We start from the raw sequence: 27,453 nt of genomic DNA, 5'->3' as shown, positions 1-27,453 counted from the left end.
CCCTATCCCTAGACTCCTCCCCCTCTCCCCAGACTCCACCTCCCTCTCCCCTGACTCCACTTCCTCCTCCCCAGACTCCTCCCCTTCTCTGGACCTTCTCTCCTCCTCTCATTGTTCTTCTCATCTCTCCTAACACCTCCTCCTCTCTGGTGCAGAAGTTTCTGGACCTCCTCTGGACCTTCTCTCCTCCTCTTACTGTTGTTCTCATCTCTGCTCTAGACCCCTCAGAGTTCCTCCTCTTTCTGGTAGAAGATGCTGGACCTGCTCTGGACCTCCTCTCATTGTTCTTCTCTTCTCTCCTCTAGACCCCTCCTATCTCCTCTCACTCTTCTCCTCCCTCTCTCCTCTAGACCTGTCAGACCTCCTCCTCCCCTCTGGTGCAGAAGATGCTGGACCTCCTCCACGCCTCCTCATCTCAGATCTCGGACTCGGACTTTGCTCTGTTCTGTGTGCGTCACTTTCACGGAGATCACAGCCTCAGGTCAAAACACACTCACATTCTAACAATGCAATATTTTGTTTTACATTGTTAATTTTCATGGCAACGCTCATCATTTTCATCACACTGTAGCTCTGTTCCACCTTGTGATGTCATCATGTGGTAATACAGGAAGTGCTCCACTGTATTTTTAAACTCCATGCACCTTCACTAGAATCATTTGGATCATTTCAGCTGGAATTGCCAATCTCTACTGAACTAAAGGTAAAAGGAGCTGTTAACTTGAAAACTACCACTTCATGACATCACAAGGTGGAACAGAGCATTTTGAGAATCCAATTTGTGTAATACAGGAGCTTTAAGATCTGATCTCTGCTTGTTCCAGGGAGGAGAGTGAGCAGAGGAGGAGCACTCTGACCGACCCTCTGTTCCTCCTAACGTGTGTGAGACGTTGCGACGTGATGAACATTTGGCCCTGCTCCTCATGGACCCACGCCTCCTCTGCCCCATCTCCACCACCCTCTGCACCGCACCCATCTCACAGGTCAGTTCTCTGCTCCTCTGTCTCTGCTCCTCTGACTCTGCTCCTCTGACTCTGCTCCTCTAGCTCCTCTGGCTCTGCTCTTCTGACTCTCTACTCCTCTGACTCTCTGCTCCTCTGGCTCTCTGCTCCTCTGGCTCTGCTCCTCTGGCTCTCTGCTCCTCTAGCTCTCTGCTCCTCTGGCTCTCTGCTCCTCTGGCTCTGTTACTCTGGTTCTGCTCCTCTGCTCCTCTGGCGCTCTGCCCCTCTGGCTCTGCTCCTCTGCTCCTCTGCTCCTCTGTCTCTGCTCCTCTGCTCCTCTGCTCCTCTGGCTTGCCTCCTCTGCTCCTCTGGCTCTCCTCCTCTCCTCCTCTGCTCCTCTGGCTCTCCTCCTGTCTGCTCTCTGTATTAACCCCCTGTTGGTTCTAGGTCAGGTCCGGTCTCGTTGGTCCGGTCGGGGTCAGAGGAGCGTCTGTGTGAGTTGGAGCAGTACCAGCAGAGGGCGCTGTCCCCTGTCGATGATCTGACACTCTGTTGATACGGTTCAATAAACGGCTTTTCATAATTGATTTGATTTGAATTAATTAATTTAAACTTGGTAAAATAACTTCATCTCCATGGGCAGAGTGAGAGAAGTGTCCTGCTTAAGGACACAGAGGCAGGTTTCCTCTGGTTAGACCAAGGTCCCTCTTCATTTGGAGTGTTCTTACAAACGAGAGTGATTTAGAAGATTTTATATTTACACCAGATGCTCACTATAACCCTGTCACTGCGGACTCGGCCCCTGTGTCTCCTCATGCCCCCTTGTGTCCCCCCTTGTCCCTCCATGTCCCCTCGTGTCCCTCCATGTCCCCTTGTGTCCCCCCGCATCTCTCCAGTCCTCTTGTGTCCCCCCGTGTCCCTCCATGTCCCCCTGCGTCCCTCCATGTCCTCTTGTGTCCCCCTTTGTCCCTCCATGTCCCCTTGTGTCTCCCTGTGTCCCCTCATGTCCTCTCGTGTCTCCCCGCGTCCCTCCATGTCCCCGTGTGTCTCCCTGTGTCCCCTCATGTCCTCTTGTGTCCCTCCATGTCCCCTTGTGTCTCCCTGTGTCCCCTCATGTCCTCTTTTGTCCCTCCATGTCCCCTTGTGTCTCCCTGTGTCCCCTCGTCTCTCCCCTCCTGTCCTCTCATGTCCCTTCTTCTCCTCCTCTGCCTCATGTCCCCTCACATCCTCATGTGTCCTCTCATCATCTCGTGTCCCCCTGTGCCCGCTCATGTCCCCCCATGTCCTCTTGTGTCCCCCGTGTCCTCGCGTGTCCCCTTGTGTCCAGTCATGTCCCCGTGTCCCCTAGCATCCTCTCACGTCTCCCCATGTCCAGTCATGTCCTCCATGTGTCCCCTTGTTCTCTCGTGTCCCCTCACGTTCCCCCTGCTTCCCCTCGTGTCTCCTCGTGTCCCCTCGCATCCCCTCGTGTCCTGTGCATATCGCGCCCTCTCCTGGACACTTGTGGTGAGTGACGGACACAGATGCGGAGACGCAGAGGCTGATGTTCCTCCTCCGCTCTGGCCGAACACAAGACTCTTTGTCCTGGAAGAATTCAGCGTGTGCCCCCGCTCCTCTCACCAAGACACGATTACACGGGACAGAGCGTATGTTTGTGTCACAGATGAAGTTTGTATCGGTGAAGTTTGAATCTGGTTTAGTTTCAAACAAAGCCCGTGTTAAAGTGCGCGCGCTGCCCGGTTCTGTCCCGTTCGGGCGTAAACCGAGCCCCCCCGCCCCAGCACATCTGCCCCGCTCCCCCCGGGGCCGCTCCCCCCGGTCCTGCTCCGGACTCGGGCTGATCAGGAGAATCGCTCAGCTGCGGAGGAGGAGAGCCATGTGACCGGAGACAGGAAGAGACGAGGAGGCTGCAGACGGACCCAGCGTACCGGACCTGAACCACCGCGAACCGGGACTAAACCGGGACTAAGTCTAGATCAGACCGGGACTAAAGCGGGACTGGAGCCAGAATGCGGTGCTCGTGCCTCCGGGGCTTGTGCCAGTATGAAACCACCAAACTGGTCCGGATCCAGAGCGTGCGCCTCGGGTCTCTGAAGTGGGCTCTGAACGGAACCATCCTGGTCGTCATATGGTCAGTCTCAGTCTGGACTTAAAGACCCATAATGCACTGCGCTCTGTTCTAATGTTGTTTCCTCATCACAAACAGACCTGGAGTTGTGTTTGTTTCATTCACACATGTTTAACACACAAACCTGCATATTTAGGCTGAGTTCTTCTCTCAGACTGAAAACACTCTGTTCCACCTTGTGATGTCATCATGTGGTAATACAGGAAGTGCTCCACTGTGATTTTAAACTGTTCCTTCTCTTCTCCCCCCTCTCCCCTCCCACTCTTCTATCTCCCATCTTGTCCTCTTTTCCTCCTCCCTCTCCTCTCCCTTCTTGTCTTCTTTTCCTCTCTCTCCCCTCTTGTCCTCTTTTCCTCCTCCCTCTCTCCCTTCTTGTCTTCTTTTCCTCCTCCCTCTCTCCCTTCTTGTCTTCTTTTCCTCCTCCCTCTCTCCCTTCTTGTCTTCTTTCCCCCTCTCTCTCTTCTCCCCTCTCCTCCTCCCTCTCTTCCCTCCTCTTTTCCTCCCTCTCTCTGTTCTCCTCTCCTCCTCCCTCTCTGCTCTCCTCCTCCCTCTCTTCCCTCCTCTTTCCTCCCTCTCTTCCCTCCTCTTTTCCCCCTCTCTCTCTTCTCCTCCTCCCTCTCTTCCCTCCTCTTTTCCCCCCCTCTCTCTTCTCCTCCTCCCTCTCTTCCCTCCTCTTTTCCCCCTCTCTCTGTTCTCCTCTCCTCCTCCCTCTCTTCCCTCCTCTTTTCCTCCCTCTCTCAGTATGCTGCTCTTGTGGAATCGCAGGTATCAGGAGTTTGAGTTGGTGGTGAGCTCCGTCACGTCCAAAGTGAAGGGCATGTCTGAGGTGTTTGTGCCCGGGATCGGCCTAGTGTCCTGGGACACGGTGGACTACAGCCTCCCCTCTCAGGTCCAACCCTCCAGCCCTTTACACCGGCCCTGCTGAGTCTCTGTAGTTATAATAATAATCACAATATTCATCTAAAATAACTGACGTCGCTGTAAACGTCATCACAACAATGCGCCGCATGCTGTCGGCGCCCCCTGTGGACAGATGCACGTCACACTAGAGCAGCACTTTTTTTTCATTTGTATCAAAATGATGACACGACGCTGCTGAATCCTACAAGTATCACCGATTAAGAAAATAAAACTGGAGAAGGAAGTGCGTATGTCACAGTGGGCGTGTCATAGTGGGTGTGTCACATTGGGTGTGTCAGAGTGGGTGTGGGCGTCACAATGGGCGTGTCGCAGTGGGCTTGGACAAGTGTCTCAGTGGGCGTGTCACAGTGGGCGTGTCACAGTGGGCGTGTCACAGTGGGCGTGTCACAGTGGGCGTGTCACAGTGGGTGTGGGCGTCACAACGGGCGTGTCACAGTGGGCGTGTCACAGTGGGCGTGTCACAGTGGGCTTGGGCGAGTGTCACAGTGGGCGTGTCGCAGTGGGCGTGTCGCAGTGGGCTTGGGCGAGTGTCGCAGTGGGCGTGTCACAGTGGGCGTGTCGCAGTGGGCTTGGGCGAGTGTCGCAGTGGGTGTGTCGCAGTGGGCGTGTCACAGTGGGTGTGTCACAGTGGGCTTGGGCGAGTGTCGCAGTGGGCGTGTCGCAGTGGGCGTGTCGCAGTGGTTGTGTCACAGTGGGCGTGTCACAGTGGGCTTGGGCAAGTGTCGCAGTGGGCGTGTCGCAGTGGGCGTGTGTCACAGTGGGCGTGTACCAGTGGAGGTTAAACGGGGGCAGACTGGCGTAGTCGATCTAAAGATTAAACTCAAACATGAGTCACTCCAAATACAACTTCAGAGGCTCAATGAGAACAAACGACTGAAACATGGATAAACATCTGTAAACAGGGCAGATGTAAAATAATCTGGACTGGTCAGAGATGTGTTTGGTTTATTTTTGTTCCAGGATAAAAACTCGTTCTTTGTGGCGACCAACCTGATCGTGACCCGGGGCCAGAGGCAGGGCCGCTGTGCTGAGGTAAGGCAGGACTGGAATACTTTTACACCAGGATTGTAGTATTTTACATCAGGACTGGAGTACTTTTACTGCAAGTCTATAGTACTTTTACAGAAGGATTGTAGTACTTTTACAGCAGGAGTGGTGTACTTTTACACCAGGACTGTAGTACTTTTACACCAGGACTGTAGTACTTTTACACCAGGACTGTAGTACTTTTACACCAGGACTGCAGTATTTTTACACCAGGACTGCAATATTTTTACACCAGGACTGCAGTATTTTTACACCAGGACTGCAGTATTTTTACACCAGGACTGGAGTACTTTTGTCATACTTTTATATATCATGAACATTCCCTGGGGATGTGATGCTAACTGTAGGCACTGCTCTGTCTGGGGCACAATCTGACTTATCTGAACTGCAAATGATTGATCACAGAGTCCTGAAAATGTGCTCTTTAAATCCAGTTTGTAGTTTTTGAGTTTTCAGGCTTCTCTTAAAACTTCACCATGGTAACTGCTGAACATTCTGCCATAGACATACATTCCCAAAAGCGTGGAAACCCCACATGTGCGTGTGTTTGTGCAGGTGCCTGCCAGGGGCCGCTCCTGCCGCTCAGATAAAGACTGTGAGAAAGGAGTCTGGGAGAAGCAGAGCCACGGTACACTTTAACCTTACACGTGTTTGACTGTATACCGCTGTTGTGCCGCTGGGCAAGACACTTCTCCATATCCACTACAGCCCCAGTGATGAGGCTGGCTTGGACAGGGAGGGCATCTGGTGTAAAATTACATCCTCCTCTGAGAAAAAAGAACAGAGTGCAAAGAGTCTACAAGAGGCAGAGGAATGTGTCACCTATATACCACACTCCACAAGTACTACAAATACATACTGCTACTCCTACTGCTATTACTACGACAACTACTACAACTATTATTACTACTACTACTACTACTACCACTACTACTTTAAATTTCTTTCAGGGGTCCAGACTGGAGCTTGTGTGAAGTTTGACGTCCTGAAGAAAACCTGTGAGATCTCAGCCTGGTGCCCAGTGGAGACCCAGACCAGTCCTCCCAGGTCCCAGACCAGGACTAGACCAGGACTAGACCAGGACTAGACCAGGACTAGACCAGGACTAGACCAGGACTAGACCAAGATGGTGAGGTCCAGATATTAGTCAGAGAAAAAATGGTTTGCGAGGGGACTTAGGATAGAAGATTGTTAGAAAAGACAATCCTTTCTTGAACAGGAATGGGGGCCTTAGACATAAACTATCACATCTATAACTCCATCCTCAGACCCAAAGGAAACAAATGAAACAAAGGGAACAATAGAGTGAGCCAGCAGGGCCATTAAAGGAATGAATAGGGCCATTAAGGCTGAAACTGGAGACAAAGGCTGTTTACAGTTACAGTGTAGTTGGCTCCTCCCGTATAAGGCAGTGTCCACCAGCAATCTGACCAAAACTGAAGACGCGATTTGGATGAGCAGCAAAACGTCTTCACTCCTACTGCAATTTGTCCAGTTGACAAATTTGACTTCGGTTTTCGGACTAGACCAGAACTAGACCGGGACTAGACCAGGTCTAACAGATGTGTGTGTTTCAGACCGGCTCTTGTGGCAGCAGCTGAGAACTTCACTGTCCTCATCAAGAACAACATCCGCTTCCCTGCGTTCAACTATATTAGGTCAGAACCACACCTCCAAACATGTCCTGACCAGGATCATAAGCAGGTCTGAAGGTCCAGAGAGGTCCTGACCAGGATCATAACCAGGTCTGAGGGTCCAGAGACACTTTAACTCCAGTGATTTACAATTTCAGATACAATTCTAATCAGATTCAGTTTTATTTGTCAGTTTAGTCCTGGTCTAGTCCTGGTCTAGTCCTGGTCTAGTCCTGGTCTAGTCCTGGTTCCTCCTTGGTTCCTCCTTGGTTCCTCCCTGGTTCCTCCCTGGTTCCTCCCTGGTTCAGTCCTTGGTTCAGTCCTGGTTCAGTCCTGGTCTAGTCCTGGTCTAGTCCTGGTCTAGTCCTGGTCTAGTCCTGGTCTAGTCCTAGTTCAGTTCTCGTTGTTTTGTAGGAGGAACATTCTCCCCTGGATGAGTGAGTCGTACCTGAGGAGCTGTGAGCGTAAACTGGACCCGCTGTGTCCCATCTTCAGACTGGGGGACATGGTGAGGGAGGCGGGCGAGAACTTCCACGAGCTCGCTGTGGAGGTAAAGCACCTGTCACGAAGCACCTGACATTTAACCCTTTAGTGGCGGATGCTATCGTCGCCGATGGAGCGACAATAGCATCCGATATCTTTCCATTAACATTGAGGACTTTCTATTAACATTATGTCCGATTATATATACAGTCTATGCTAGCAGGTTAGCTCTGTCCATTTATATATACAGTCTATGCTAGCAGGTTAGCTCTGTCCATGTATATATACAGTCTATGCTAGCAGGTTAGCTGTGTCCATGTATATATACAGTCTATGCTAGCAGGTTAGCTCTGTCCATGTATATATACAGTCTATGCTAGCAGGTTAGCTCTGTCCATGTATATATACAGTCTATGCTAGCAGGTTAGCCGTGTCCATTTATATATACAGTCTATGCTAGCAGGTTAGCTGTGTCCATTTATATATACAGTCTATGCTAGCAGGTTAGCCGTGTCCATTTATATATACAGTCTATGCTAGCAGGTTAGCCGTGTCCATTTATATATACAGTCTATGCTAGCAGGTTAGCTGAATCTGATCGTTTCTGTTACTGTCCTTGTTCACAAATGATCTGACCTTTGTCTAAATAAGATATGAGTGTCACAGGGACCACGACATCCGACTGTTTACAGGTCATTTTAATAATCCTTTAACTCCAAAAATTTGGTGTGCGCATTTACCCGCAGCCAGTAACTCGACCAAAAAACTGGCAACACAAATTTTAACAAGATTCATTTGAGCTGCTCCATCTGTGTTAAATATTCTTCTAAAATCCCATAATTGCAGTTACTCTGAGTTTAGCCTCTCCATGTCCCACCACGTCTCAGCCCTCTTGCTCTCCTGTCTGACCTGCTCCCCCTAAATCTGCAGCGTTTGAAATCAAACCGTCAGCATTTTGAAAGTGTATTTTTAAATTTAAGGAAACGATCAGCTCAGTTCCTCTTTTCACAGGAACATCTCAGAGCTGCAGCTTTGAGCACAGAATAAACCGTGTTTTTATGGAGGGGAGTCCAATATGATGAAGACGAGACACACGTCAGAGTGTCCGCGTGCAGTTCATACGAGCTATGATCAAATATAAATACATGCTTTAAAAAAAGGGAAAACACACTTTGATTTACAAAAACAAAATGTCCAGGCTGGGTAGAATAGGCAGCAGTGACTTTCCCACAGGTCCTGATCAGGATCATAACCAGATATGAAGGTTAAGTCCTGGTTAAGTTCTGGTTTAGACCTTCTTTAGTACTGGTTTATTACTGGTTTAGTCCTGGGTTAGTCCTGGTTTAGACCTGGTTTAGTCCTGGTTTAGACCTGGTTTAGACCTTCTTTAGTCCTGATTTTTAATGGTTTAGTCCTGGTTTAGTACTGGTTTAGTACTGGTTTAGTACTGGTTTAGTCCTGGTTTAGTCCTGGTTAAGTCCTTGTTTATTACTGGTTTAGTCCTGGTTTAGTCCTGGTTTAGACCTGGTTTAGTCCTGGTTTAGACCTGGTTTAGTACTGGTTAAGTCCTGGTTAAGTCCTGGTTAAGTCCTGGTTAAGTCCTGGTTTAGTCCTGGTTTAGACCTTCTTTAGTCCTGATTTTTAATGGTTTAGTCCTGGTTTAGTCCTGGTTTAGTCCTGGTTTAGTCCTGGTTTAGTCCTGGTTTAGACCTGGTTTAGTCCTGGTTTAGACCTTCTTTAGTCCTGATTTTTAATGGTTTAGTACTGGTTCAGTCCTGGTTTATCCCCGGTTTAGTCCTGGTTTAGTCCTCATTTAGTCCTCATTTACTTCTGGTGCAGATTAGCCAATCAGAGAGACACAGGGTCCATGTTGATCATTTGGACTGTCCCATGTATGGGTGTTCCAGACCCTCCTGCATTCAAACAGGACGTATAGGTACTTGTGTTATCACGATAAAAAAAAAAAATTCAAACTCAATTTTAATACTAAGAAAAAGTCTTGATACTCGATACCAATCCCTATGTCACAATGATAATAAAACCCTCTTTCTTTATCGATTAGTATCTGATTTTTTATACTTTTCACAACCTTCAAGAGCCTGCAGAGAAGGTTTGGCTCTGTGTTGTAATGCATGTTGTGTCCACAGGGGGGAGTCATAGCTGTGCAGATAAAGTGGGACTGTAACCTGGACCCTCTGACCAGCCGCTGTCTGCCCCAGTACAGCTTCAGACGAGTGGACCAGAAAGAGTCCAACAAGACCCTGTCCCCGGGACTCAACTACAGGTCTGAACCAGAACTGAACTATGACTGACCGAGGACTGACCAAGGACTGGATCAGGTCTGAACCAGGTTTGAAACAGGACAGACCCAGGACAGACCCAGGACAGACCCAGGACAGACCCAGGACTGACCCAGGTCTGACCCAGGTCTGACCCAGGTCTTGTTGCAGGTTTGCTCGGTACCATTTGGTGAACGGGTTGGAGGAGAGGACTTTGTACAAAGCGTTTGGGATCCGCTTCGATGTGATGGTTTTCGGTCAGGTCTGTCTTCTTTTTTCTGTCTTCTTTTTAGAAACAAACTTTGAGTTTTCTTTTAACAAGACAAATGATGTAAAAATCTCTTTCCCTGATGCTACGCGTTGGTCGGAGCCGTCAGCTGACTCCTCTTTGTTATGTTTGTCTGTTTTGTGTTTCAGGCCGGGCGCTTCAGCTTCATTCAGCTTGTGCTCTACATCGGCTCCACTCTGTCCTACTATGCCCTGGTCAGACTCCTGTTATAGTCAGATAAGTTTTATTTTATACAAGTGAACACACAGTCATCCATGCAGTGGTTTCGATAGAACAAAACCACAATATAATAAAGCCACACTACACACACTGATCCAACTCTTCATCTGAGCTGAGAAAATGTCATTCTGTTTGTAAATGATGGTGACCAGTGAGCTCCTTCATTTCACACGTGTCGCTGAAATAAACAAATCTGATTGGACGATTGTTTGGTTCTGGCTCGAGGTGCGAGAGAGAGTGTGGACCGAACTGATATCACTCTCTCTCTCTCACACACCACAGTGTTTCTGGATTAACCTGTCTCCCTCTCTCACATGTTTCTCCTCTCTCTTTCTCTGTCTCTCCTCTGTCTGTCTCTCTGTCTCTCTCTCCGTCTCTCCCTCTCCCTCCTACAGATCACAGTGTTTCTGGATTGACCAGTCTCCCTCTCTCACATGTCTCTCCTCTGTCTCTCTCTCTATCGCTCTCTCCCTCCTACAGACCACAGTGCTTCTAGATTGACCTGTCTCCCTCTCTCACATGTTTGTCCTCTCTCTTTCTCTGTCTCTCTCTCTGTCTCTCCTCTCTCTCTCTGTCTCTCCCTCTCCCTCCTACAGACCACAGTGCTTCTAGATTGACCTGTCTCCCTCTCTCACATGTTTGTTCTCTGTCTCTCTCTGTCTCTAATCTGTCTCTCCTCTATCTCTCTCTCTGTCTCTCCTCTCTCTGTCTCTCTCTCTGTCTCTCTCTCTGTCTCTCCCTCCTACAGACCACAGTGCTTCTAGATTGACCTGTCTCCCTCTCTCACATGTTTCTCCTCTGTCTCTACTCTGTCTCTCCTCTGTCTCTCCCTCTCTCTGTCTCTCCTCCGTCTCTCTCTCTCTTACAGACCACAGTGCTTCTAGATTGACCTGTCTCCCTCTCTCACATGTCTCTCCTCCGTCTCTCTCTCTCTCTCTTTTACAGACCACATTGTTTCTAGATTGGCTGATCGACACCAGGTGTTACTCTGCAGAGGTGGGACAGAGGTACTCCGAGAGGAAGGTGGAGGCCGTGCAGGACACACCCATAGTAAGGCCTCTGACACAGGGGGTGGGGTCTAGACAGAGGGGGCGGGACTAGAGCGGGCGTGGCAGATTCCGGGCGCGTTCACATGTGAGAGAGACTGAAATCTGAACTTTAAACTAACCCAACAAACCCATGCATTTCAGAACGTGTTTGTAGAACTACAGGGTTAGCAGCTTTTACACAGAATAAGACCCCATAGAGACGCAGGGAGGGCATCTGACACACAGGGAGGGCATCTGACACACAGGGACGTTTAGATCTCACAGAGGACAGATTACCTAAAGACTTTGGGACACGTGGACAGACTGAATGTTTCTCTCATAACTGCTTCTCTCCTCCTGTGTCCCTGCTGCATACTCTTGTGTATTCCAGGGGGTGCTGTGCGTCTCCTTTGTGGACGTGCCGCTCCTGCGTTTGGTGAAGAGGCCTCAGAAGAAGTGTCTGCAGAACGCCAAACCTGTATCTGTCCAGAGCCGCAAGGTACATCACTTTAAGAGCTCTGACGAGGGTGACAGTGAGGGTTAGGGTGAGAGGTAGGATGAGGGTTAGGGTGATGTTTGGGGTGAGGGGGGGGGTTGGGTACTGAGGTCACTCTGTGTTTACTGCCTTCAAACTCAACACAATACTAGGAAGACTCTATTGAGCTGGAGACTGCTAACACACTCCCCTCCACAATCGCCTGTCAAAAGAGTCAACCAGTGTTTTGGTATTTACGTATCTTATTATTACCAGTATAAGTGGATTAAACAAGTCGGAGCTTGCACTGTTTTACCACACTAAGGCGTAGTTTAATGCACCACAGTGGTGTAACTCCACAGCATGCACTAAAACAAACTGAAAATGTCAACTTGTCAAAATGTCAAATGCCACTTTTAAATCTGTCGACCTTTAGCCAGGGCACATAACTGGTGCAATTAACCTATAACCTGGCACCACCGTGGTACGCTCCCTTTGAGCAGCATTGCACACCACATTAGCCAGTTACCAGCCAAAAAAGCGATTTGGGGACGGAAGATGAGGTATTACTTTTGTCTTGAAAGAAAACTGCAGCTGGTCCATCATTATATTGACAGATTCACTCCCATTATGTTTCTTTTCAAGCTCATTTTTCGCTAAAATAAAGCTGCATTTATTAATGTATTTTTGTAGTGTATTTTTTTTTACAGTTGTATAAATAGATTCTGCTGTGTGAGGCGAGCTTAGGCGGGCCACGCATAAACAGAAATGCAGGACCCGAGGGAGGGAAAAAAGCCCGACCCTAGTGTGTGTGCGTGTGTGTTGCCCTGTGTGCGTGTGTGGGGGTATGTGTGCGTGTGTGTGGCTCTATGTGCGCGTGTGTGTGTGGCCCTGTGTGTGTGTGGCCCTGTGTGTGGCCCTGTGTGTGGCCCTGTGTGTGTGTGGCCCTGTGTGTGGCCCTGTGTGTGGCCCTGTGTGTGGCCCTGTGTGTGGCCCTGTGTGTGGCCCTGTGTGTGGCCCTGTGTATGTGTGTGTCGCCCTGTGTGTGTGTCACCCTGTGTGTGGCCCTGTGTGTGTGTGGCCCTGTGTGTGTGTGGCCCTGTGTGTGTGTGGCCCTGTGTGTGGCCCTGTGTGTGTGTGTGGCCCTGTGTGTGTGTGGCCCTGTGTGCATGTGTCACCCTGTGTGTGGCCCTGTGGCGTGTGCGTGTGTGGCCCTGTGTGCGTGTGTGTGGCTCTGTGTGTATGTGGCACTGTGTGTGTGTGGCCCTGTGTGTGTGGCCCTGTGTGTGTGGCCCTGTGTGTGTGTGGCCCTGTGTGTATGTGTCGCCCTGTGTGTGGCTCTGTGTATATGTGTTTTCTGTTATTGCTGTGGTCTGACCAGTCTCTCTCTGCAGGAGGATCCTGGGCATTTACAGGCGGTTGTGTCTCTGCTTCAGTGTGACCCTGAGATCCACCCACTGTCCAACAAACCATCTGACTCCTCCCCCTCTGCCCCTCTGACCCCTCCCCCTGCGGTGCCTCCTCCTGCTCTGGCCCCTCCCCCCTGGTGTAAGTGCTCGCGCTGCACTCCGTCCTCGTTGCTGGTGGAGGCGTTGTGCTGTCGCGTGGCCCCGGGGCCCTGTATCTCGACGTCCGGTCTGTTTGAGCGTCTCGTGCTGTGGCGCACTCTGCTGGAGTCATGTCTGCAGTATGAGGACCCTCTGGGCGCCCCCTCCAGGAGCGCGAGGGAGCTACGGCACTGTGCTTATGCCCAGTACATCCTCTGGAGGTTTGGCCCCACCCCCTCGCACGCCACACCCATAATCCCGCGCTGTTGCGTCCAGATTATCCGTGAGCGTTACCCCAGCCACGACGGACACTACAGCGGTGTCCGACCAATCGGGGCACAGCAGGGGCGGGGCGTGAACAAGAGCAGCCAATGAGGACAGGGCAGAAGAGGATCCAGGAAGCAGACGCCTGGATCAGCGCTCAGGAATTTTTTCATTAAATTCGTTAAAACCTGTGTATTCTGTGTTCTGTCTGTAACATGTCAGGGTGAAACGATTTCAGGATTTCATTGGAAGGAGATTCTCCTGATCATCAATGTTAACTTTACATCTGAAGTCTGACTTTACTCGGCTCTGCTCATGTTTGAATCATGTTTTTTTTTATTTGTTTCGAGCAGATGAATGAACACATATTCTGTACACTTCATGCACATTTCACATATTTTTTCTTATTTAAGCTCGTAAAAGAGAGGAAAGAAGAAAACTTATTAACTTCCCACTCCTATCTTTCATTAGAACATATAAAAACCAAAACAACACTATATATGTATATTTATGTATATGCATTTATATATAATTATAGCGAAAAGTCACTGACAATTTTGCTGGACAGTGTGTTGTGGAATTTCTAATAGTAAACACCTTAAAAAATATAAAATCAATAGAGAAGTTGTTTTGAATTAAAAAAAATCTGATTTATTGAATCAATTGTGCACAATTGTCAAAGAGCTGTTGTCCCTATAGTGTCATCTCGCCCTCAGCTGACAAATGAAAATACATACAGTGTATTTATACCATCAAGACAATGCTACCAGTCTTAATCTAGTCCAAATGACTCCAGGCTGCTGGACACATCGTCTTGTACGCTAACAAACGAGATCTGCCCGTGTGTAACAACAGATAGAATCACGAAAGGTCCAAGAGATAGATAATATTACATAACAATACACGTAAGGAGTATTAGGAATTAGGCTAAACACACAGATGACAATACATATGAATACAAGTAAAGATTTAGGGCAAAGAATGCCATAACAAGTGTTACTATAAGTAACATGAGGCATTTCCATATCGCAGAAAGAAAAACATACCAACAATGGTAAGAAACAATAAACATAAAGAGAAAGTGCAGTATGACTTTATATTTAAACTGGTCTCTGTGTATGAGACCAGACCAGGTCTTTATATAAAAACTTAAATTTATGAACACTTTCGCATTGCTTTTGTTTTAAATCCAGAATATTCCACAGTTTCACCTCATACACAGTCACACAAAAACTTTAACGAGTGGTTTGAACATTAGGTAGTATAACATTTCCAGAACCTCTTAAATTGTAAGTTTTCTCTTTAAGAGCTAAACACTTTTGCACATTACATGCTAATGACTTATTAAAGGCTTTAAATAATATAATTACAGTATAATATTTTACAAGGTCGGGAAATTTGAATAATTTGGGCTGGATGAAAAGATCATGAGTATGATCTTGAAAACCAACCTTATGAATGATCCACACTGCTGGTTTTTGCAACAAGAACAATGGCTTAGTTGAGCATTGATGATTGTTTCCCCATATTTCAAAACAATACGTGGAATAATAGAGACCCAGTGAGCAGTATAATGTATGGAGAGCACCATGATCAAGATATTGTTTTGTGTTATTTATAATTGAGAGGCTCTTGGCTGTTTTTATCTGCTGGATGTGGCTTTTCATGATTATTTGTTGTCCATAATTACTTCTAGGAACTTATTCTCTTGTTTTTATGGTCATCAAAGGTCAAAGGCCATTATTTTAGTTTGCTTAGATTTAATGATAGTGTATTTGTATCCATCCATTGTTTTAATTTATTTAATTCCACATTCACTGTGTCTATAGGCTCATTATCATCTAAACTACTATAAAAATGTTAGTGTCATCAGCAAAGAGGATTAGTTTTAATGAATGTGATACATTAAATATATAATTTATATAGAGATTGAAAAGCATGTGTCCCAACACTGACCCCTGGGGAACACCACAAGCAATGTCAAGATGAGTATTCTCATATTTTACCAAACAAGGTGTGAATCAAACAGCAGGTATTGGTCAGTGTGTGTGGGTTTCTTGAAGACTTCCACCTGGAGTTGCATGTCCTCTCCTAATGTTACTGCACAATCCAAGAAGGACAGTTTTTTATTTAAATTGTTGGAACAAATTACCTAAATATACATTTTATTTTTGGGGAGATTATTTTCCTTTTATATAATCTTGATAACTCTGTATTACAGATTAAACCCCTCCTAAACACATTATAGGTCTCATTACACAGTTTTCCACAATAATGTTCTCACCAAAACAGAGGAATAAAGCGGCGTTCAGTGTTACTCAGTGGACTCAGCCTCAGTGTCTGTGTCTGTGTCTCTGGATCTGGAGAAGATCAAAATATGAACACATTAAGAACATGATGAAACACTGACACAGATGCAATGTGCACTTACCTGATGTTTCCCCAGCTGAAAACAAACAAACTCAAATTATTCACATATTTATCCAGAACACATAAGAATGACAAGACAAATCATTTCACATTTAAAGTGCATTTGACCTGTTTGACTGTTTTTCTCATTCTGACTTGGTTTGGTGGATAGAACCTGTGCTAAATATTTATCAGAGTTTCACATCAGTTGAGTGACAGTGTCATATACACAATATACAGGAAGTATCACTGAGTTCCAAAATGAAATCCCTCTACTCTGTGTCATCAGCACCGAAAAGTCCAGACAAAAATCCAGGGGAAAATTAGACAGAAGGAAAAACACTTTCTGTCAGTTTAAACAATAATTTGACAAAATAAAGGTGCTATCATTCAAGTTTATTAGTCTAATCAGAAGTATTGTGTCATTTGGACAGGTTTTGGCCCTTGTTTACATTATGGTTGCTCAGTAACATTTATGAAATTATCTCTAAGTCTGTCACATCTGGAAGTAAAATTATAAATTTCACCAAAACTAAAAAACTAGGCACAATTTTGAGTCAAACCTTAAATATAATGATTTTTATTGAAATGAGTAGCCAAGCCTGTCAGATTCAATTTCAGTTAACCTTTCCTTCTAGGTTCAGATTCTCCATTGTCCTGTTTTTTTTTAATCTCTCTATTGAAGGCCCATTTTAGATATCCACAATCCGAGAGGGCTTTCCACTGCAGCACAAACTTGGAGTGATCCGTACTCTACAACATAGAGCTCAAGTGGTGCCCACAAACACAGAGGGAAAAGTGAAGGAGGAACAACATGTGGAGAAAGCCCTCTGCTTGTGGAGATCCAAAATGGGCCTTTAATAGATCTAAGAGAGCTAAAAGCAGGACAATAGGGAATCTGAACCTAGAAGGAAAGGTGTAACTATTCCTCACACAGTTGGTGTGTCTCAAAAACGTATGAGATTCCTGTTTATTTCAAACCTACAAACACTTTAAGACAGAAACTGCTTAATACCTCATCTTTAACATTAAATATGATCATATTTATGACATAAATTGCACAGTCCTGTCTGACCTCTCTTTCGTCTGATCACAAACAGAGCCACAGCAGCAGCGACGATAACGACTCCCACAACGACCACAGCAGCGATGATGGAGGTCGGGGGATTTTTGGCTGAAAAACAACAAAAAAAATAAAAAATTCAACAAACTCACTCATGATTTCTTCAGTAGTCGGAGTGTCATTTGCTTCATTGGTGCAAACAGCTCGGGGGCATTTTTTCTCTACTTGTAATTTTTTTCTGTTTAGGCCTGAGTCTGGGACAACGTCCCAGTGAGGGACTCATTAAAACCGCGTTCCGGAGCACAGAAAATGGGAAAAATCAAGTTGTAAACATGCCCTGAAATGGCAGTGACAGGTATCAAAAATTAGAACATAATTGTGAAGAAAGACCCCGAGAAAAAATAACGAAAGACGACTCACTAGCGCCACCTCAAACTTTGATTTTCATGGGGCCAATAGGAGCCTGACCCGGAAGAAAATAAACATAAAAATCAGAAACTTGCAGCAAAAAATAGAACATGTCAGGAAATGAAAAAAAATGTGATATTGTGGCCTCGCCCTAAAACGTATAGCAAGTCAAGCACAGGAATGACAAAAGTGCACGCCCTCGTACAATTTTCATCACTAACACTTCACATTTGGCCAAAACACACTCAACCCATATGCAATTAAAGATTATCGATTACAATATTTGGAAAATTTCATTTTCATTTTTTTTTTGTTTGGAAAAAGTCAACAGAGTGTTTATGCAGATTTGTGAGCCGAACACAATGATATGCAAATCATGGCATTATATCTCAAAATGACTAGTGCCCTCTTCAAATTTTATTTAAAAAAATTAAAAATAAATAAATCATATTTGACCTTATCTGTGATGGGGCATAATGTGAAGTAACAGGAGGCTTTTAGGTCTTGGACCTTCTTATCTTACAGAACTGCTTTTATCCTATGAACCCTCGCGGCCCCTGCGCTCCTCCGGCAGCAGGCTCCTAGTTATTCCCAAAGTCAGGACACACACTCATGGAGAGGCCTCTTTCCAGTTTTATGGCCCCCGTCTATGGAACAGCCTGCCGGAGAACCCCAGGGCCACAGAGAACATTCAGGTTTTTAAAAGCAGGCTCAAGACCCATCTTTTTAGCATAGCTTTTGATTAGTATTTATCATTTTAGTTTACTTCTCTACTTATTTAGTCTTATTTAGGCTGGCTAGTGTGTTTATGTTTTACTTATGTTTTATTTACTTGTTTAGTTTTGACTTATTTTATTATTTATTGATTATTTTATTATTTATTTATTATTTATTTTATTATTTATTGACTTATTTATTAGTTTTGACTTATTTTATTATTTTTAATCATTTTAGATTTGCCAGTGTTTCCTCTGAGGAGCCCTCTGCACCGGGAGCTGTGGTTGGCTGTGGCTGCTGGGCCCTGGCTCGTGGGCCCTGGAGGTTTGGTCTTGACCTCATCTCTTCTCTGGGCCCTAGGCTGGTGTCCTGTGGCTGTGGGTGACCCTGCTCCTGGTGCAGATGGTTCCTCTGGTGGCGCTCTCTCATCTGGTTCATCTTTATCCAGCCTGTTCCACTTAAACATATTTTAAATGAAACCGAGGTATTTTAACATGTGTTGGGGTGGGGGGTGGGAGTGTGTGTTGGGGTGGGGGGTTGTTTGGTTATGATTATTGATGTGTTGGGGTTGGGTTGTTGGGCTGTCGGGTGGCTGGGTGGGTTTGGTGGGTGGGACTGATTTTAATGCTTTGTAAAGCACTTTGTGTTACTTTTTTTTGTATGAAAAGTGCTCTATAAATAAAGTTTGATTTGATTTGATTTGATTTGATTGTTTGGGAGAAAATAATGGTGGAAAAAAACAAATTCCATTATTATTGTCTGTGTAATCTTTCAGTCGTCTAGGTCTGATCCATAGCAAAATTAAGTTTAAATCTGTCAACTGGACAAATCTTCAAAGTGGCTTGGATGAGCAAAATCAAGAATCTCCAACTGAAGATTGGATCTTCAATTAGAGATCTTAGCCAGAAAAAAGAAATTGTTTAAGAGGGGAATTAAAGGAGAAGGTTAGGAAAGACAGTTCTTCCTTAAACAGGAATGGGGCCTGACACATAATCTCTCCCCCATCTATAACTCCATCCTCAGACCCAAACAAAGAGAACAACAATAATATATCATATATTATTATATGATATTATTGATGATATTATCATCAATAATATCAGGGTTGGTAAAGGTCGAATAGGGCACTTCCAGCTGAAACTGGAGACAATAGCTAACAATTTGTCCGGTGCCGAGATTTAAACTTTGTTTCCATTATTATTCTTTTTATTATTTATTATTATCTTATTATTTATCATTATTGAGGCCATGTTTGACCCCCTGAACCATCACGAAAAGTCAATTTTATTGGACCCATACATTCAAGACTGGTGAATTTGTGCAAAAAAACCCCAAAAAAAACCCCAAACAATTCAAAATGACTCAATAGTGCCACCTCAAAAAAGTAAATAAAATACAGCAATGAGAGACCAACCATAGCTCATGTCATGACAAGTAAAAATTGATATTATGACCCCACACTAAACCCTACAGGAAGTTGGCCATTGTGGGTGGGACCCAACTTTTCCCAAATTTTTCCTCTTGCATTTGAATTTTTTTATACTGTGCCTTTTCATTCAAGAAACTTGCTATTTGGTCAAAATGAACTAGAGCCATGTGGGATTATAAACTACTCTCTTGAGCTGTGGGTGTGGCCAACCAAAAGCCATTTTTTTAAGTATTAAATTGTGTGTAACTCAGACATGCATTGTTCCAATACCTGACATTAAATTACACTTTGTCCAAAACAATGATCTGAACACATTGATATACAATTTACATAGATAGATAGCCCCCTTGAACTTTTCAATGGAATCAAAAAAATGTGTTTGTCACAAACATTTGAAATTTGGCATGGGCATCCGACTTGCCATACTGAACAAAAAAAGCCAAAGAGAACATTCCCCTATTTGCAATCTTGTTGCCATGGCAATGTCCAACATTTGTCATAGAAATACATGGGTTTTAGTTAACTGGGATGAAAAAAAGCAGGTTATGGAGGACTAAAGGAGGAGAGTGAGAAGGGGCGGGGTCTGGAGGTCTAAAATGGAGAGGAAAGAGGATCTACAAACTTGTGTTTTTAGATCAGCTGTCATCAGTGCACGCTCTCACCGTTGGTCCTGATCTTGCTCCGGTCCAGTCTGGTCACATAGTCCTCTTTGACCCCAGACAGCTGGAACACACAGTGGTACCTGTCCCAGTCCTCAGGGGGGACAGAGGACAGGTCCAGGGACACACTGGACTGGAAGGTCCCGTCTTCGTTGGGCAGGATCTCTCCAGGGTCTACGTCCTCCAGCAGCTCGTCTCCGTCTTTGGTCCAGAACAGCATGGCTCTCCTGGGGTAGAAGCCTGTGGCGTGACACGTGACCGGGGAAGAGGAGGACTTCTGCAGCAGAGACACCAGGGGGAGCTCTACGCAACACCACAGGAGAGATAAACCTTTTATGACGAGTACAAGAACAAGATTCTCTATGTCGCCTGAACCGGTGTCACTGGGCCCCACCCTGGAGCCAGGCCTGGTGTGGGTGCTCGAGAGCGAGTGCGTGGTTGCCGGACCTTTCCCCATGGGGCCCGGCTGGGCTCAGGCCAAAGGAGTGATGTGGGGCCATCCTCACGTTGACCCACCACCCGCGGGAGGATCCGTAAGAGGCCGATGCAGAGAGCTCTGGGCAACAGTCGAAGGCAGGGGCCTCGGTGACCGGATCTCTGGAGATAGAGACTGGCTCTGGGGATATGGAATGTAACCTCGCTGGAGGGAAGGAGCCTGAGCTTGTGCAGGAGGTTGAGCGCTACTGACTAGATATAGTCAGCCTCGCTTCCAGGCACAGCTTGGGCTCTGGAACCCAACTCCTTGAGAGGGCTGACTCTCCATTCCTCTGGCGTTGCCTGCGGGGAGAGGTGGCGAGCTGGTGTGGGCTTGGTTATTGCCCTACAGCTCAGCCGCCATGTGTTGGAGTTCAACCCGGTGAACAAGAGGGTGACAGGTGTCTCACTATTGTGTTGGCCCACGGGCCCCCTCTTGGAGTCCCTGGGAGGGGTACTAGACAGTGCACCAACCAAAGACTCCATTGTTCTCCTGGGGAACTTCAGTGCCCATGTGGGTAACAACAGTGACACCTGGAGGGGCGTGATTGAAAAGAATGGCCTCCCTGATCTGAACCTGAGCGGTGTTTTGTTGTTGCACTTCTGTGTTAGTCACAGTTTGTCCATAACAAACACCATGTTCGAGCACAAGGGTGTCCATCAGTGCACATGACACCAGGACACTCTAGGTCGGAGGTCGATGATCGACTTTGTTGTCGTGTCATCTGACTTCCGGCTGCGTGTCTTGGACACTCGGGTGAAGAGAGGGGCTGAGCTGTCAACTGATCACCACCTAGTGGTGAGTTGGATCCGCTGGCAGAGGAGGAAGCCGGACAGACCTGGCAGGCCCAAGTGTATTGTGAGGGTCTGCTGGAAACGTCTAGTGGTCTCTTCTCCCTGATCCCGGGGGAGGGGATATGGACTCCGAGTGGACCATGTTCTCCACCTCTATTGTTGATGTGGTGCTTGTTGCAGCGGCAACAGTGGAACCTGGTAATATACACCGGAAGTAAGGGATGCTGTCAGGCTGAAAAAGGAGTCCTATTGAGCCATGTTGGCTCGTGGGACTTTTGAGAAAGCTGATGAGTACTGTGCTATGGCTTGTACGGTCACTGACACAAAAACTCAGTGTTGGGAGGAGTTCGGGGAAGGCCATGGAGGAGGACTATCAAACGGCCTCAAAGAAAATTTGGCAAACCGTCCGACACCTCAGGAAGGGGAAGCAGTGCTTCACCAACACTATTTACATTGTGGGTGAGGGCTACTGACCTCGACTGGGGATGTTGTTGGGTGATGGAAGGAATACTCTGAGGATCTCCTCAATCCCACCGTCATGTCTTCCGAGGAGGAAGCAAAGACTGGGGACCCAGAGGCGGACTTGTCCATCACCCTGGCTTAAGTCACTGAGGTGGTTGGCAAGCTCCTCGGTGGCAAGGTTCCGGGAGTTGGTGAGATCCGTCCCAAGTACCTCAAGTCTTTGGATGTTGTGGGGCTTTCTTGGCTGACATGTCTCTACAACATTGCGTGGTGGTCGGGGACAGTGCCACTGGACGGGCAGACCAGGGTTGGTCACTCTGTATGAGAAGGGAGATCTGAGGGTGTGTTCCAATTATAGAGGAATCACACTCCTCAGCCTTCCTGGTAAGGTCTACTCCAGGGTACTGGAGAGGAGAACCGACCGATACTCGAACCTTGGAGGAGCAGTGTAGGTTTTGTCCCGGTCGTGGAACACTGGACCAGCTCTGTACTCTCCATCGGGTCCTTGAGGGTTCATGGGAGTTTTCCCAACCAGTCCACATGTGTTTTGTGGATCTGAAGATGATATTTGACCATTTCCCTTGTGATTTGTGATGTCCTTTGGGGGGTGCTCTGGGAGTATCGGGTCCGGGGCTCTTTGCTAAGGGCTGTCCGGTCCCTGTATGACTGGAGCAGGAGCTGTGTTGTGTGTGGAGCTGTGTGTAAGTCAGACCTGTTCCCGATACATGTTAGACTCCACTAGGGCTGCCCTTTGTCACCGGTGCTGTTCATTATATTTATGGACTGGATTTCTAGGCGCAGTCAGGGGTTGGAGGGTGTCCAGTTTGGGAACCAAAGGATCTCATCTCTGTTGTTTGCAGATGATGTTGTCCTGATGGCTTCATCGAGCCAGGGCCTGCAGCACTGGGGCGATTTGCAGCTGAGTGTGAAGTGGCTGGGATGATGCTCCTCCAAGTCAAAGGCCATGGTTCTCGACCGGAAAAAGGTGGCTTGCCCTCTCCGGGTGGGTGGTGAGTCTCTTCCTCAAGTGGAGGAGTTCAAGTATCTCGGGGTCTTGTTCACGAGTGAGGGAAGAATGGAGCGTGAGATTGATAGTTGGATCGGTGCAACATCTGCAGTGATGCGGTCGCTGTATCGGTCTGTTGTGGTAAAGGAGGAGCTGAATTGAAAGGCAAAGCTCTCGATTTACCAGTCAATCTACATTCCTACCCTCACCTCGGGACATGAGCTCTGGTAATGACTGAAAGGACAAGATCGCGGATACAAGCGGCCGAAATGAGTTTCCTCTGCAGGGTGGCTGGGCCCTTAGGTATAGGATAAGGAGCTCTGTCACATGGGAGGAACTTGGAGTAGAGATGCTGCTCCTACATGTCGAGAGGAGCCAGCTGAGGTGACTCATGCATCTGCTCAGGATGCCTCCTGAACGCCTTCCTAGGGAAGTGTTCCAGGCATGTCCCACCAGGAGGAAGCCCCGGGGAAAACCCAGGACACTTTGGAGGGACTATGTCTCTCGGCTGGTCTAGGAACGCCTTGGGGTCCCACTGGAGGAGCTGCGAGACATGTCTGTGATAAGGGAATTCTGGGAGTCCCTGCTTAGACTGCCTCCCTGACCCAGCCCCAGATAAGCAGAAGAAAATGGATGGATGGATATTTCTTACACAGACTCTAATACTTTTGACTGTTTTTAATAAGCCAGTGTTACTAATTGTAATTAAATCTTGTTTTTTATTATGATGATTGCTAGAAATGAAATAAATTAAATAAAGTGAATTACTATATAAAATAAATAAGTTTAACCCTGTAGGACCCTTGTGCTTGTTGTGCACGCCCCCTGGTGTTCAGAGTGCAGAGCCACAGTCTGAGTACAGCAATGACAGCAGTGGTCTGAAGTGGCCCCTAAACTCCACAGGCTCCACACACTTGTGTCAGGACGTCTGGACTCATGTTTTATGTCACTTTAAAAAGAAAAGATTTTGCTCCTTTGCAGAAATCATGTAAACATCTTTTCATTAAGGTAAGAACGGAAGAACATGAATATGCGTCCATCGATGTAAAATAAGAGTGTAGAATGCCATTTTGAGCTTTGAAGCGTTCTGTTCACTAAATGTCTTGATTTCAGTGTGATTTCAGTGAACTCACTATATAAAATGAACTCACTATCAGCAGTGGCACTGACCATGCTGTCGATCGCGACAGGGGCTGGCGAGCTTTGGGCCGGCCCGGGTGATAAAGGACTGGGCCAGGACCACATCTGCGTGGGGCCCACACGTGAGGCCGTGGTGAACTCATGATAGAGTGTATACAGCCAGGGAAAGCTGAATAAGAGCGGGCCACTGAAGCGTTACATCAGGACTGTGTGGTGTTGCAAAGATCTGACAGTGACTGGCCCAAAAAAGTGTTTTGGCCCACTGGGAAAACTCTAGTCCAGTCCTGCCCGAGAGGGATCACTGTATTACACAAACATGCATGGAAGACATCTAAAACCTCCTCAGGCAGGGTTTGGAAGAGAGAACAGTGTTATAACATGGGAGAAAGATACAAAAAAAACACAAAAAAACAACACATGCATTTAGCATAATATCTTCTTTAACTAATGCCCATGTGCCTAAAAGCGAGACTCATGGAAAATTGAAGCTTGCCAACCACATCAGTGACCTCAATTAAAGTGATTTCTCTAGTTTGAGAAATCACTTCAAGGTTCTATCTCACTATACCTCATGTTTAACATCTGTATTTTAAAAACTAAAATATTCTTATAATATATAAATGTGTGTAGATCATGGGTCATTCTGTTCATTCAAAAGTCAAAAGGAAGTAAAGAAATGCTCCTGTTTCACTGGTCAGGGAGGACTCAAAAACACTGGTTTATTTTATATGTATGTCTCTTCTCACCTGTCCTCTTCAGAGTTTTCTCTCCATAGCGCACAACGTTCTTCAGCCACACAATGCAGACGTCGTGAATGCTGTCTTTGATATCTTGAGTTTTTTCAGGGCTCTCATGCTTCTCTTTAAAGATAAAGGTCCCAGGTTTAGCAGCGACCCAGGACTCTGTGCTCAGGTCCAGGGAAGTAAAAGCGTACTTACCCTCTCCATCATGGGTGTACTGATAATACACAGTGGTGTCATCAGTCTCATCGTCCCAGTTACAGCCAAACAGCCCCTGCCAAACATGAACACCTGGAACACAAACATCAGGACTCATAAAATAAATAAAAATGTTTAGGGATATTGTTGTTGGTTTGAAAATCTAGAAATAAGTACTTTAAGCCCTGGGAAAACACTGGCTAAAATTGTGTAGGACAGTACAGTGCAAGTGCCAAAGCTTGTCTTTTTTTTTAGTTCATTGTGTCACAGAGAAAGTGTCAAACCTTCAGGCTGGTTGGAGCGTCGTTTTATATCCTCTATGCTGTATCTGCCATTATCCACACTAGCCACACAGCGCTGAGTGTTCCAGATCCAGAAGTATCGGTCGTCCTCTCACACTCTGTTCATCCACTTCTGTTTGGGCTCGTACCTCATGATCTCACTGTCACAGTACATTATCTCCAGATCATTCACCATAATAACAGAAACAAACTCTGGGAAATTTGTGACATGAGATGAAGATGTTTGAAATAATCTCAGAGTGTGGATCACTGTGGGGAGAAGATTAAATCAGATGTAAATGTAAAATAAATGTATTTTATGAATTTTTCAGGAAAGATGAAAACAAATAAATCAAACTAAAAGAAGCTGTTCTCAACCAAGACAAGAAGTGATGCAGGAACATGATGTCCAAGTTAAAGCTGAGGCAGGTCTGTGTAAATCAGAAAGACTTCTCTCACTGTCAGAGGGATGTGATGAATCTAATCTGTTCTGAGTTAATGTGTCAAACTCTATATTGTGTGAGTCAGATATTTGCCTGATGGAGGGTGAGGCCTTTACTGCTTTAAAGTTCACTGTTTTATGTAGTTTTTTTATTCATTAAAACAATAAGAATGCAGTATGGTCTTTCACATCATGTGTTGCTAAGTTAGTGACGGGACGTACAACTCTTTTGTGAAATCTTTAGGATCCGCTCATGTCAAAAAGCTGCTCAAAAGACTGTCTCTTTTTATATTTATTTATATGACAGAAGCCAATGTGAAAACTCATTTAACAACAAACTAATCACAGAGAGAAATTACCCTCAAATGGTTTAAACTGAGAGTGGGACTGTTTTTACCATTTGGAATTATGAATAATCTAATTAAAATGTTGCACTACAATAATAATAATTAATAACTGTGATTATAATGACAGGTATGTTTTTTCTGCACTAAGCTCTCACGTGAGTCGCCTGCTCTGCTTCTGCAATGATCCTCGTGTTGGTTCAGTGTTTGTATAGAAATACATTCAAATTAGAAAGAAAGAGATTCGGGTCTTTTAAAAAATGAGATCCAGTTCCAGCCATTTATGTCAAAGATAAAGTCAATGCAAAATGTTAAAGTGTATTTTATTTAAATTTCAGTAAATATATGTAAAGATCAATACAAATAAATTCATTATTTTCTTTTTCATTAAGTCATATTTAAAACAATAAGAATGTAGAATAAATTCCCATCATATGTGATTAAATAAACTCTCAGATCTGCAGCAGAGAACGTATGTAATAAATGTGTTATATAAGACAGGACTAAACCAGATCTCACTCTGCTGTTTACTGCTGTAACTGTTCCATACAGAAAGTCTTGTTTTGGTTTATAACTTAAAGCTGAAACATTGTGAATCCAGATGAAGTTTTCTCTTCTGTAAAACTGATCACACAGTTAAAGTGAGAGAAAGGACAGAGAGAGAAAGAAAAACAACTGTGACTCCACGTATCAGAACAGGAGCAGGGTTAAGTTAAACCTGAACACCACAAGATCCATCTTAAATGAACTCAACACATAAAGAGTACTCACTCGATGTGCTGTCTTTTATTAGGATTCCCAACAGAATTAGTGCCACAAAATTCTTCATGATGAACATGAGCAGAAACACTGAGACGTGTTACTGGGTCGAACTGAGTCTCACAGGTTTTGGTGTGAAAGTGAAAGTTAAAACTAAAGGCTAAACCGGTTTTACAAATACAAAACAGACATTGTGCAAATTGTGCAAATTATGTAAAATCTAAATGAGAGAGGAGTGTTTGGTTATCTCTAAAACGGCAAGAACCTGGCTATAATGGCTGTCAGACCGGACGGCTTATTGCTGTCATAGCTTCTCGGTAAGGCCCCAATCTGTGCACCTGTTCAATCTCCAGACCTTTTGGGAAAGCAATACCAAAAAGTGCTGGTATGTTCCTTTCCAAAAATTATACTGTATCATTGCCCCTGCAAACGAGGTCATCCATCTTTTGTGTAAGCATTTCACCATAGAAGACTGGAGGATCATGTGCTTCTTCCAAAAAAAGCAGATGACTCCACACTGCTGATCCGGCTAATAATGTCAGCAAGTTTGGTGTTTGTTGTAGTTTGTTGTAGTGCGTCTTTCCTCCAGTTTCTTGTTGTGACTCTTGGACTTTTCCAACATAAGTGCTGTAAATTTCGCCAGCTCTTTAGCTACCTTGCCAAGAACACACTGGGCCTCTGCCTTGGGCGCCTCCTCCATCACAGCATCCGACGCATTAGCTTTAGTGTTAGCTTGATTAACACTAGCCATGTCGGAGTTTTTACTGACCCTGCAGCTTGTGATATTTGGCATGTTAACAGCTGGATGGTTGTATTACAGCATGAAATTCTCTGCTCTTTGTTGCATTTAAGTGTCAAATAAGATGCAACGG

The 27,453-nt window shown here is 45.8% G+C and overlaps 2 protein-coding genes across 2 annotated transcripts; one reads left to right on the top strand and one right to left on the bottom strand.

Annotated features, from left to right (window-relative positions):
• The first annotated feature begins 2,446 nt into the window (after positions 1-2,446).
• On the top strand, positions 2,447-13,448 carry p2rx7 (purinergic receptor P2X, ligand-gated ion channel, 7). Its single transcript, XM_033973213.2, has 13 exons — positions 2,447-3,072; positions 3,811-3,958; positions 4,951-5,022; positions 5,593-5,665; positions 5,988-6,084; positions 6,615-6,695; positions 7,086-7,221; positions 9,302-9,438; positions 9,605-9,695; positions 9,851-9,916; positions 10,887-10,991; positions 11,361-11,468; positions 12,839-13,448. Exons 1-13 carry the CDS (start codon positions 2,951-2,953, stop codon positions 13,364-13,366), a joined length of 1,764 nt encoding a protein of 587 aa, XP_033829104.1. The 5' UTR covers positions 2,447-2,950; the 3' UTR covers positions 13,367-13,448.
• A 2,689-nt stretch (positions 13,449-16,137) lies between these two features.
• Positions 16,138-27,332, bottom strand: LOC117375743 (major histocompatibility complex class I-related gene protein-like). Its single transcript, XM_055224020.1, has 5 exons — positions 27,185-27,332; positions 24,564-24,848; positions 19,938-20,243; positions 16,740-16,838; positions 16,138-16,166 (listed from the first exon to the last, which is right to left on the bottom strand). Exons 1-5 carry the CDS (start codon positions 27,330-27,332, stop codon positions 16,138-16,140), a joined length of 867 nt encoding a protein of 288 aa, XP_055079995.1.
• Between the last annotated feature and the right edge of the window lie 121 nt (positions 27,333-27,453).

Source organism: Periophthalmus magnuspinnatus, chromosome 9 (genome assembly GCF_009829125.3).
Source record: "Periophthalmus magnuspinnatus isolate fPerMag1 chromosome 9, fPerMag1.2.pri, whole genome shotgun sequence".
Taxonomy (NCBI): domain Eukaryota; kingdom Metazoa; phylum Chordata; class Actinopteri; order Gobiiformes; family Gobiidae; genus Periophthalmus; species Periophthalmus magnuspinnatus.
This window is presented reverse-complemented; position numbering and strand designations above follow the sequence as displayed.

Bases quoted from the DNA above. Each gene is read 5' to 3' on its own strand.
- p2rx7 (XM_033973213.2), top strand. From the start codon at position 2,951: ATGCGGTGCTCGTGCCTCCGGGGCTTGTGCCAGTATGAAACCACCAAA. The intron at 5,666-5,987 runs GTACACTTTAAC...AATTTCTTTCAG, and splicing joins CTGGGAGAAGCAGAGCCACG to GGGTCCAGACTGGAGCTTGT. The intron at 11,469-12,838 runs GTACATCACTTT...CTCTCTCTGCAG, and splicing joins TATCTGTCCAGAGCCGCAAG to GAGGATCCTGGGCATTTACA.
- LOC117375743 (XM_055224020.1), bottom strand. From the start codon at position 27,332: ATGGCTAGTGTTAATCAAGCTAACACTAAAGCTAATGCGTCGGATGCT. The intron at 24,849-27,184 runs GTCACAACAAGA...TTTGTGTTCCAG, and splicing joins TATGTTGGAAAAGTCCAAGA to GTGTTCATGTTTGGCAGGGG. The intron at 16,839-19,937 runs GCGTGCACTGAT...GTTGTTTTTCAG, and splicing joins GATCAGGACCAACGGTGAGA to CCAAAAATCCCCCGACCTCC.